The sequence below is a fragment of the Propithecus coquereli genome, unplaced genomic scaffold (assembly GCF_000956105.1).
Source record: "Propithecus coquereli isolate 6110/MARCELLA unplaced genomic scaffold, Pcoq_1.0 Scaffold12, whole genome shotgun sequence".
Classification (NCBI taxonomy): domain Eukaryota; kingdom Metazoa; phylum Chordata; class Mammalia; order Primates; family Indriidae; genus Propithecus; species Propithecus coquereli.
In genome coordinates this window covers 12858272-12871154 of record NW_012136080.1, presented here as the reverse complement: position 1 = coordinate 12871154, position 12883 = coordinate 12858272, and the positions used below count along the sequence as shown (strand labels likewise).

The 12883-nt window shown below is 34.4% G+C and overlaps 1 protein-coding gene across 1 annotated transcript in view; it reads left to right on the top strand.

Annotated features, from left to right (window-relative positions):
• STAG1 (stromal antigen 1) overlaps nt 1–12883 on the top strand; it is a 318641-nt gene that overhangs the window by 230873 nt on the left and 74885 nt on the right. The window contains exons 16-20 of the mRNA XM_012663393.1: nt 7024–7116; nt 7216–7305; nt 7461–7664; nt 8667–8737; nt 10678–10765. Of these exons, the coding sequence (XP_012518847.1) occupies nt 7024–7116; nt 7216–7305; nt 7461–7664; nt 8667–8737; nt 10678–10765 (546 nt within the window). The remainder of the gene's footprint in view (nt 1–7023; nt 7117–7215; nt 7306–7460; nt 7665–8666; nt 8738–10677; nt 10766–12883) is intronic.

Genomic DNA, 12883 nt, shown 5'->3' with positions numbered 1-12883 from the left:
TCTACAAAAAGACAAATTTTAGATTTAAAGACAAAAATATGTTGAAAGTAAAAGGGTAGCATGGGCACAGTGGCTCATGCCTGTAATTCCAGCACTGTGGGAGGATCACTGAAGGCCAGGAGTTTGAGATCAGCCTGGGCAACATAGCAAGAGCCCATCTCTACAAAAAATTTAAAAACTAGCTGAGCATGGTAGCCTTCTGCTTGGGAGCCTGAAGCAGAAGGATCACTTGAGCCCAGGGTTCGAGGTTGCAGTGAGCTATTACCATGCCACTGCATGCCAGCCTGGGCGCAACAGAGCAACCTTGTCTCAAAAAAAAAAAAGGTAAAAATGACAAAAATATACTATATGCAATTAGTAACCCTAAGAGAGCTGGAGTGATTATTAACATTAGACAGATGGGCTAGTAATGTTACTAGTCAAGTATTACTAGAAAACAGGGACATTTTATAAAGATAAGAGAGTCAATACATTGGGAAGATGTAACAATTATATATGTATACACACCTAACAGCAGAGCCCCAAAATACGTGAAACAAGAACCAAGAGATGTGAAAGGGACATAAATGCTTCAACAACAGAGTTGACAATTTGAACCAAACAGAAAAAAATTTTGTTTTCTTCTGATTCTTTTATTGTTACTTCATGACACTTTTTGTTTCTCTCCATCATGAATTTTCTTTGACCTGAAAGTTAATGCTAAAGGCTTGATCATGTCAGGTTATAGATTTTTGGCAAAAGTAATTTTTTGTACTTCATATTGCATCACATCAGAAAGGCACATAATGTTCAGCTTTCCTTCATTAGTGATAACTAAGATTTCAGGGTTGCACACTGAAAACTAGGTGAAAAAAAAGATTTCAGGGTAACCAAATAGTTGGTGAGGTAGATTTTTTCAGTAGACTTATCACTTACAATAAATGAAGAGGAAATGATAGAATTTAAATATTACTGTTTTGTCACCCCAGTGAAATAATAAATCTAGACAATAATCATCAATGAAAAGTTGATGAAGAACTTCATAATAGATAGATTTGTCCTTCATTACTTGAACCTACTGATTTAACACCATTGAAAGCGAGATTACCACCTTTGAGATATTCCTGAGGGAAAAAAGAATCTGAATGTAATAGATTCTAGAGTAACTACAGGTTGAGCATCCCTAATCCAAAAATCCAAAATGCTCTGAAATCTGAAGGGTGATACTCAAAGGAAATACTCCCTGGAGCATTTCAGATTTTCAGATTAGGGATGCTCAGTCGATAAGTATAATGCAAATGTTTCTAAATCCAAAAAATTTCAAAATCCAAAACATTTCTGATCCCAAGCATTTTGGATAAAGGATACTGTACCAGTTTTTGAGAAAACAAGAGGATAGAAGAATGTGTTAAATGAGACTACAGGGATTCAATTAGCCAAATTCAGAATGTGGAAAAGGAGTAACTATTAAAGATTAAAGAAACATAAAGGACATACTAACCAAATTTAATTGTTTGGATTCTTATTTGAACAAACTAAAAACACAATTTTTGAGAAAACTGTGAACTGCATGTGAAATGATAATAAGAAATTATTGTTTAATTTTTTTGAAGATAGTAAGTTTTATTTTTAAGTCCTCATCTGTTAGAGATATACTTAAATATTTAGGGGTGAAATTATATACAGTTGACCCTTGAGTTAGGGGGTTAGGCGTGCCACCACCTCGGTACAGTCAGAAATCCTTGTGGAAGTAGATCAACATAAAGGTCTTCATCGTCGTCATGTCAGTGTTCAGTATGTTAAGGAGGAAGAGGAAGAGGAGGGATCAGTCGTCCTGTGTCAGAGGTGACAGAGGTACAAGAGCTAAAGAAGACAGAAGGGGAAGTAGGAGAGGTAGACACACTGTGTAACTTTACAGAAATACATCATAATTTCTGTCTTTTTCATTCCTATAAAAATGTTTCTATATGGTACCAATACTTCTTCCACCTTTGCTTTAATTTCAGTGCCTATATCATAGAAGAGTCTATGTCAAAAAAGAAATCAAAAGTGGTCTTGAATAACTGGAGCCTTCTTCTAGATTATCTGATGTCAGTTTGTTTCCTGGCATTGCTTCTTCCATGTCTTCTTCCTCATTATCTGGCCCTGGTTTGTAAGCACTCACTCCACCAAGTTGTCTTCTATTAATTTCTCTGGTGTGATGTTTCTTAGCTCTTTAATTTCTCCAAGATTCACATCTTGAAACCCTTCACTTCCCCCCCGCCATCTTTTTGCCATATCTACAATCTCTTTGATGATTTTCTTGATTGGCTCTGTCATAAATCCTGGGAAGTCATACACAACACCTGGACACAGTTTTCTCCAGCAGGAATTTGGGGCTCGATGGCTTTTGTGGCTTTTTCTATAACAACAGTGGCATCTCTAGTGGTCTGATTCTTCCAGACATTCATGATGTTCTCTCTACTGGGGTTTTCTTCCCTAGCGTTGACAATCCTTTCCATGGAGTACCATATGTAACAAGCCTTAAAGTTTCTTATGATCCTCTAATCTAGAGGCCGAATTAGAGATGTATTTAGGGGTAAGTAGACCACTTCAACACGTTGGGTTTTGAAAACTCATGGAGTTCTGTGTGGCCAGGGGCATTGTCCAATATCAAAAGAACTTTCAATGGCAGTCCCCTTATTGGCAAGGTACTTAATGACTTCTGGGACAAAGCATCAGTGGAACCAATCCAGAAAAAGGGTTCTCATTGTCTGTTATACAACCAGAAGACTGGCAGCAGGTGTTTATCTTTTGCCCTCAAGGCTCAGGGATTGGCAGCTTTATAGATAAGGGCAATCCTGATCATAAACCCAACATTTGCACAGAACAGTAAAGTTAGCCTGTCCCTTCCTGCCTTAAATCCTGGTACTGCTTCTCTTCCTTACTAATAAATGTCCTTTGTGGCATTTTTTTTTTTCCAGAATAGGGTACTTTTGTCTGCATTAAAAACCTCTTTAGACAGATATCCTTTTTCCTGAATGATTTTCTTACCAACTTGTGGGAGAGTTGTCTGTTGCCTTTTGGTCAGCAGAAGCTGCTTCTCTTGTTATCTTGACATTTTTTAAGCCAAATATCTGTCTAAAATTATCAAGCCATCTTTTACTGGCATTAAATTGTCCAGGTTTAGATCCTTCACCTTCCTGTTGCTTTAAGTTGTCAAATAATGACTTCACCTTTTCTTGCATCATGTTAGAATCTATAGGTGTGCCATTTTTACAACAATCCAGCACCCACATTAAAGTTGCATTTTCAATACAAGATAAAACAGTATTTTGCAAAATGCACAGTTTTTGTGCCCACTGGTATAGCTGCAGAGACAGCTTCACAAATTTCTTTCTTCCTCCTCCCCCACAATGGTCCTTATGCTGGATTCATTTATCTTGAAATAGGAGGAATCCATGGCCACAGACGTAACAGACAATTCCGTTTTTTCTTGTAATGTCATAACTTTGCTCCTTGGGAGCACTTCCAACATCACTAGTAGCACTTCATATGGGTCCCATGATGTTATTCAAGGTTTATGGTCTTGTGCTAAGCATGATGAAAAATACATGAGAACCATGAGAGATCACTTTTTACTGTGATATATAGTTTACTGGAGAGAACAGCCACTTATGTAGAGAGACTTAGTGTCACATGGCATTTTAAGCAGATACTTGCAAAATTTGAGCTCATTGCAATAACAGGAGGTCGCTATGAAATTATTACAATAGTACAGTATGTATTACAGTTAATTCTCTTCAGCCGTGATTTAATAGTGCATCTTTATGTTTATTTCACATTTCTCTCAACTACAAATGGTGCCATGTACATACAGTCTGTGTGCATAAGTTTTGATAAACTTTAATTTTTATAATAGATTTGTGTATATTTTAAGGTAGTAAATAATCAGATTAGTTAATCTGCATATATTTTGTGCATTCATGACGTATCTAAGTTTCTTTAATTCTTTCATTATTTCTAGGCTATGCAGTTATTCTGTAAGTTTTTTCAAATTGTCCCAAATCTCCAACAAATTTTCCAATGCATTTATTGAAAAAAGTCTATGTATAAGTGGACCTGTGCAGTTCAAACCTATGTTGTTAAGGGGCCAGCTTTACAAGGATTTGCCTTGAAATGCTATAGAAAAAGAAAGCTTTAGGAGAATTGATGAAACAAGAATGATATAATGTTAATGGCCACATTGTTCTAATTGAGTGGTTTTGAAATTTTTCATAATAAAAGTCTTTAAAAAATAAACTATCCCAACTTTGACTAATGATAGCCCTTTCAGGCTAATTTCTTTCCTTTTCACATATTTATTGAGCACTTTCTTGCTTTCTGTCATATCAAGATACCCCAAGTTCACTTTCTACCTTTAGTGCTTGAGTAGTTATCTGTTGCTGTGTAACAAATTACTCCAAAGTTTAGAGGCTAAAAACAATAAGCCTTCATTATCTCGTGCAGTTTCTGTGGGTCAGAAATTTGGGAATGGCTTAGCATAGTCAAGATGTTAGCAAGGGTTTTAGCATCTAAAGGCTTAAGTGGAAGTGCATAATCCACTTCCACAATGGCTCACTCATGTGGCTGGCAAGTCACTACTGACTTGTTGGTAAGAGATCTTAGAGCTTCCCCACATTGACCTAGCCATAGGACTTTTTGATTGTTCCTATGACATGGCTGCTGACCTCCCAAAAGGTGAATGATCCAAGAGAGAGTAAGCCAGATAAGGAGGTGACTTTTATAACCTAGCCTCAGAAATCACACAATATCATTTTCACAATATCCTTCTGGTTACACAAGTTAGCCTTATTCATTGTTGGAAGAGACTTTACAAGAGCATGAATACCAAGGAAGTGGGAATCATTGGGGGTTATCTTGAAGTCTGGATTCCATACTGCGCTAGCACAGGAATCAGCCATTTCTCCAGGGAACCATGGTTCCATTTAATGTTTTATAAGTAGGTAAAACATTTACAGAGTTAACAAAGTCAAAACCGTGTAAAAAGATACATTCAGAGAAATCTTACTTATATATGACCCTCTACACTTCATTCCTACCATAACCATTTTTATTTGTTTCTGGTTTATTCTTCCAGTGTTTCATTTTGCAAATATAAGTAAAGACACAGATATATGTATTTGTAGTTCCCATTCCACCTGCCCCCCTCCAATCTTTTACAAAAAACAGTGTATGTATTAGCCTGTTTGTATTGCTATAAAAAAAATACCTGAGACTGGGTAATTTATAAAGAAGTTCATTTAGCTCCCAGTTCTACAGTCTATACAAAAACATGGCACCAACGTCTGTTTCTGACGAGGGCCTCAGTAAGCTTCCACTAATAGCAGAGGTTGAAGGGGAGCTAGCGTGTGCATATCACATAACAAGAGAAGAGGCAAAAGAGAGAGGAGAAAGTGCCAGGCTGTTTTCAACAGCTAGTTCTCACAGAAACTAAAAGTGAGAACTCATTCACTCCCACAAGAATGGCACCAAGCTATTCATGAAGGATCTACCCCCACGACCCAGACACCTCCTACCAGGAGCCACCTCTAACTTTGAGAATCAAGTTTCAATGTGAAACTTGGTGGGGCCAAACAAACCATATCCAAAACACAGAAGTGTACTTTTGTATTCTATTCTATATCAGTGTATCCTGGAGATCACTCCATATCTTTATTTGGAGATCTTCATTTTCTTCTGGCTATGTAGTATCCATTAGATGGATGTACTACTGAAAGTCACCTATTCACAGTCTTTTAGATTGTCGCTAGTATTTTGCTACTAGAAATAATGTGTAGTAAATAATCTTGTGCATATATGTTGGTCGGATAGATTAGCAGAAGTGGGATTTCTATGTGAAAGGAAAAATGAATACACAATTTTGTTAGATATTGACAAATTCCTCCTTCATAGGTGCCATGCCACTCTTTGCTATCCCCTCACATATTGTGAGGGTTAAACGAGTTCATGTATGTGGAGTTCCTGACAAAATGATCATTTAATCAAAAATAGCTATTTCCCTAAAGTCAGATGAATTTTGTTGTCAGATGAATTTCAAGACTTCTCAATATCCTGAATACATTCCTAGACATATATTCTACTTTTTATGTAGTTCCTTTAATTGCTTTATGCAGAACTAAACGCAATAGTTGGTAGATCATTCCCAAGTCATTAGTTTTTATATGTTTAAGAGGTTGAACAACAGTCAGATAGGAGGCTCTATTACTTCTTGCTCATATTCTTAAACATTGGAGTTCACATTTATAAAGTGGCAATTTATGTTGAGACATTTCTGTTGTATAAAACCATTCAACATTATGAGGGTAAATCCCTTCAAGATGATAACAAAATGCAGAATAATTCAAGGAAATGATTGTCTTAAACTAGGCTTGCATTTTAATATTTTAATTTTGAAACCACCTATGGTTTAACAGTTTGAATACAGGCTGAAGTGATAGGCATTATCACTCAAATTTGTTCCTAGAACACAGGCTATACATTTCTGCCCAACAGATTTATGAGCTTAGTTACAAGGAGACTCAATCTAGAGATATTTTTAGTATATGCTTCTAAAATAAGGGAAAATTTATTAGCTTCTGATTGTATCTGAAAAGCATTACTTTAAAAAGTGTGTGTGAAAAAAATAAAAAATACGTAAAAAGTATACGTGTGTTGAACATAGCAAAGATCACTGTTAACACAGTGAGATTAAAACCCTAGAAAAATTGTTTGTGATTCGTTCCAATATTTTTATAATGGTAATTATGGTTTTATAGAAATGTTTGTTTTTATTTAATCTTACAAGTAGTAGTTTGCCTAAACTTTAGCTATTTGATAAAGTAATGGTACATGTTATATAATAATTTGCATAAGCCTGGATATATTTATTTCAGTAATTAGTTTAAGCTCTTCTTAAAATGCTCGATATCTGCCAGTGCTTCATCGTTCTATTAATATGTTATATTTTAGATTTATAAATTAGCATGACACTCTTATTCTTTTCCTATTTTCACTTATTTCTAGGTGCTAACTGCCAAAGAAAGGAAAACTCAAATTGATGATAGAAACAAATTGACTGAGCATTTTATTATCACACTTCCTATGTTACTATCAAAGGTATAGTTTTATTTACAGTTTAGTTAAAATATGTCATTGAGTTTGCTTTCACTGTACTGTTAAAGTTGTTAATGCTTTTTTCTTTGCTGCTGCTTCTAGTATTCTGCAGATGCAGAGAAGGTAGCAAACTTGCTACAAATTCCACAGTATTTTGATTTAGAAATCTACAGCACAGGTAGAATGGAAAAGGTAAGACACTATGAAATTAAAATTCTGCTATTGTAATAGTTTTATTAACTGGATTATTTTATTTTCATGTACTCAGTAGGCTTATTATTTGACAGATACTAATCTGTATTTTTCATTAATGTAAATATTACAGTTTTTCTTTTTTTCCTCCTCAGCATCTGGATGCTTTGTTAAAACAGATTAAGTTTGTTGTGGAGAAACATGTAGAATCAGATGTTCTAGAAGCCTGCAGTAAAACCTATAGCATCTTATGCAGTGAAGAGTATACCATCCAGAACAGAGTTGACATAGCTCGAAGCCAGCTGATTGATGAGTTTGTAGATCGTTTCAATCATTCTGTGGAAGACCTATTACAAGAGGTCTGTTCTAAAGTTAATGTGTACTTTTGGCTAATAATAATTTTGACTAATAATCATTCAAGATAGCTGAGTGTGTAAATCATTTTCTTTTTAAAATAGAACCTAGTAAAATTCTCTAGCCCTTTCCAAACTTAGCAGCCTTGTTGCAGTTGTGCCTCCTATAACAATCAACTTCAATTATACTTTATTTTTAAAGTTTTTTCATAAAAGCTAGATTTCTTTTATTTTTTAAGAAAAATATTTTTAAGATCTGATTTTTCCTAACTCACTATTTCCTATTCCTGCAACCTAATTTGCATTTTAATATTACTGAATTATTATGATGTGCTGATGAATAGAGCATACAAATTAAGTGTGCTTATAAGAGATGCCTGTTCACCAGTGGTGTACCCAAGATAGCAGTAACCATCTCCAGTTGGTAATTTTTGTAATTATTTCTATGATCCCTTCCTCTTGCCTTCTCTTTTTGATCTGTATGAGGCAATCTGGAACCCCATAGTTCTCTGTACTCTGACAGCCAGGCTGATGGAATTTTCTTTTTAATCTGTATAACTGATTTTTAAAAGACCCTTTCGCTACTGTTGGAACTTTTCATTTTTTTCAACCATTATTTATGATTTTTCATTGTGATTTTCAGGCTACAAAAGTAATTGACAATCAGTAAAATATTAGAAATAATTATTAAAAAATCTTTCAAGTATCTATATACCCTTTCAGCAATTTTAATTTCAAGGATTTTATCCTGTTGTATGAATCAGAAAAGTGTACAAAGTTATGTTTATCACAGCATTATTTAAAACGCAAAAATTGATCATCTCTTGATGTTGGGATTATGGGTGTTTTGGTTTTTCTGATTTTTGTTTATTTTTATTTACCGATAGTGCATTTATACTATTTATATAATTAAAAAGAATTTTTCTTTAGGCAGCATTAATATTCTAATGTGAATTTGACGTGAGTAAAGTTGTGGTAATGAGATAATGTTTGTTTTTTTATTTATAGGGAGAAGAAGCTGATGATGATGATATTTACAACGTTCTTTCTACATTAAAGCGGTTAACTTCTTTTCACAAGTACGTCATTTTATTTTAAAGTAGATGTGGTGAGCCACCTGGCTCATGCACCAGTGGCACATGCTCATGCACCAGTGGCACATCACCAGTGGCACATGCACACTTCCACCTGCTGAGGAGAGTGAAACAGGAGGCTCCCTTGAGCCCAGTAGTTCAAGGCCATAGTGTGCTATGATGGCACCTCTGAAAAGCCACTATACTCCAACTTGGACAGTATAGCAAGATCTCATTTCAGAAAGAAGAAGATAAAGTAGATTTAGTGAATAACATATACTAGCCAACATACACAGACTGATTGTATTTGTAATGTTTGACATTCATATAACAATGGAAAATTTTAGAGAAATACTGAGATGATGTATTTTCTTTATTCGTATTTTCTCTAGATGAATTTTTTTATTTAATTGCTTAAGGTGTAAGATTTATCATTAGTGTAATGAAGATTTATCACTTTATGTAATGAATGTACACTATAAAAGTTTGTCAATTAGTATTATTTTACAAATTAGGACCAGGCGTGGTGGCTCACACCTGTAATCCCAGCATTTTTGGAGGCCGAGGCTGGAGGATCACTTGAGGCCAGGTGTTCGAGATCAGCCTGAGCAATCTAGCAAGACCCATCTCTACAAAAAATAGAAAAATTAGCTGGGCTTGGTAGTACACACCTGTAGTGTCCCTGCTACTCAGGAGGCTCAGGAGGCTTGAGCCTGGAAGTTTGAGGTTGCAGTAAGCTATAATGATGCCACTGCACTCTAGCCTGAGCAACAGAGTAAGACCCTGTCTCAGAAAAAAAAAAGAAAAAATTAGATGGGCTTATTTCATAAGGTGGTATAAATTTTAATTAGTATCAGCTTTTAGAAATCTTGCTAAATAAGAAATAACATGGGGAGTTAGGGAGATATTGGTCAAAGAATACAAAAGCTTAGATAAGAGGAATAAGTTCAAGAGATGTATTGTACAACATAGTGACTATTGTTAATGACAATGTATTGTATTCTTGAAAATCACTTAGTATATTTTAAGTGTCTCACCACACAAACATAAGTATGTGAAGTAATGCGTATGCTAATTAGTTCATTAGTCATTGCACAATGTGTACGTATTTTAGAATGACACGTACACAATATATGCAATTTTTTTCTGTCAACATAAAGAGATGAAAAAAGAAATAAGATTTTGGGGAAAGCCATGGAAGTTATTCTTGTAAGCTTTTTTCCTGAATTGTTCTTATTTGGTTGGTTATTGTTTTCTTACTATGTTGACAGGACAGTTGGATTTGAATAGGGAAAATAAAACTCAGATCAATGAAATACATGTTCTCAAATTGTAGTTTGTATGTCCCTTGTAATGAGATATGCCTGTCTTTCCATGAAGAAGGAAAAACAGAGAACCATGTTGTCCAAAGAAAGTTGAGTTGTACCTCTTACAATAATGAATACTTTAGATTTAAGAAGCAGTTTCTAAAATCTAAACCTTTTCTTATATACAAGTACATTTTTTGAAATTCAGTGGAGAAACCAAACTCTTATTTTGAAAAGTATTTTGTTGTTTAAAAATAAAAGTTGCCAGCCAGTGTCAAAAGGACAATTTCTGGTAGTAGTGCTCATGAGAATTTAAAATGTCACCATTATCACAGTCAGAAGTGGTAGAAACCTTCACTTAAATGTGTGAGGTTTTATTATTGTTGATTTCTTCAATAAATTCCAAGTATTAGCTCTTTTTTGTTTTTTTTCTCTTTCTTTCTGTCCCTCTTTATTTGCTTCTTTCTTTCTACTCACCTTTTTTTTTTTTAAGTTTGAGCATTTGAACATTTCCTTTATCGATCTTTTTCAATTCTACAAGAAAATGAAGTTATTTTATCTTCCACTCACTAAAACTGAGTGGAAATTTAAATTTCCTTTCACTTTAGAATAAAGTTAATGCATTTTTGTTTATTTTAGCGCTCATGATCTCACAAAATGGGATCTGTTTGGTAATTGCTACAGATTATTGAAGACTGGAATTGAACATGGAGCTATGCCAGAACAGGTAGGAGTTTACTGATATTCCTTCTGTGTTATTTCAGAAAGCTAAGCTTTTCTGAAGTCACATGATTATCAAAAGCCTTTTATAGAAAGCAGTTGATAATTTTTTAATGTAGCCGCCTCCTTTGAGAATTACTGCTATAGTGATTGAATATTACTGGTAGGTGTATCATATCTGCAGGTGTGTTAGAGCAGAAAAAAATAGAGAACTTTTGCTATAAGGTATCTTAAAATTTTAATGTTAAGGTAAATATTGTTCTTTTAATAAAAATACCGTTAATGACTAGAGTAGCAATTTTAAAACTTTAGATTAATTCATTATGTAATGAAAATTTCTGATGGCTATATTTCAGTGACTGTGCCTAGGTATTAATAATAATAAGCTTTAGGCATGGCTTAGTTTTTGTGGTAGAACTGTAGTTAAATAAGAATGGGAACCTTTAGTAGATTTTAGAACTTTCTTTTTGCATTCATATATAAATTAGAGTAGAAGGGGCAGGAATTGAACAAACTTGCCTAATCTGAAAGAGACTTGAGTAGAATAACTAGTCATCTTAATTCTGTATGAGAAAGGAAAGACTTATTTTGTGTACCGCAGACACTCACATAGACCAAGATACCAACTCCATAGTTAGGTGTAGGTAATGTTTAGGGGGTTATCTCATTCATTCCCATTTGGTAATATGGAATGCTTAGATGATACTTTATTACTGTAAAGCAATAAAAATTTCAACAGCTATAAGAAAATGATAATTTTATACTAAAAGTTAATCATAGAAATGTGCTTTATTGTTGCTATGATTATTTAAAATTGCAAAACATTATTCGTTTTCTTGATCCCTACAAATGTCCCTGATTATGTTAGGTGTTTTTATGGTATTTACAGAAAGAGCCTAAATGTATGACCCTGTTGTTTTTCCTCAATTATTGCTGACACTTCAACTTCCCATCCTCTCTTCATCTCAAACTTTTCAATAACCTAAATGCAGTTCACTCATATTTTCAAGCCATGCTTCAAAGTTGAAAGGGAATGGGAAAGTTAAGACATTCCTTTTTTGCTTTCCTTATTTTCCTCAGGGACAAAATAAGAATAGCACATCTCTGTTTCATCTTGGGATTATAACCATTTCTAAATTTTTTAACTCACTTACATCATCGTTATTGTCTTAACACTGGCTAGTGACAGTCTTACAGTGTTGTCCTCTGTTGTTTTTGTTTTTTGTTGCTTATTTTCACTGCATATGTGTTATTTCTCCTGTTGATTTTAATTTGTTAAATAAGGGAACATATTTATGTGACATTGAAGTTAAGATTATGTGTCTTTAACTTTGTTAACTTTTTATACATTCTTATTCATCAACTGTGTGTATGAAATTTGAGATTGTACTCTTGTTCATTTTAGCAGCTCTTAGAAATATCTCTCAAGATACTCACAATTGAAAATATAAAACTCTGTATTCAACCACTTCTTCACAGGATCATGCAAGATGACTTTTTCAAGTTCCAACTCTTGACTTTGAATTAGAATCCATAGACAGTTCCCTTTTAGAGCAAGGATATCAAAGAACTACCAAAATGTTTGTTAGTGTTAACCCTCAGTTAGGCTTAATGTTTTGAAGATACCTTAAAACTAACCGTCTAGGTATTTTGGGGGACCATATACCTCATTTTATTGCACTTCATGGGTAATATGCTTTTTAGAAATTGAAGGTTTGTGGCAACCTTGCATCGAGCAAGTCTGTCAGTGCCATTTTTCCAATAGCAGGTTCTCACTTCGTGTCTCTGTCACATTTTGGTAATTTCTGCAATATTTCAGACTTTTTCATTATTATTGTATCTGTTATGGTAATCAGTAATCAGTAATCTTTGATGTTTAAGTTGTTTTGGGGAGCCATGAGTCACACCCACGCAAGACGGCAAACTTAATTGATAAACTTTCTGTGTGTTCTGACGGCTTTACCAACCTGCCATTCCCCCATCTCTCTCTCTACCTCTTCTCAGGCCTCCCTATTCCTTGAGACACAACAGTATTGAAATTAGGCCAATTAATAACCCTACAGTGACCCCTAAGTGTTCAGATGAAAGGAAGAGTCACCTGTCTCTGGCTTTTTTTTTTTTTTTT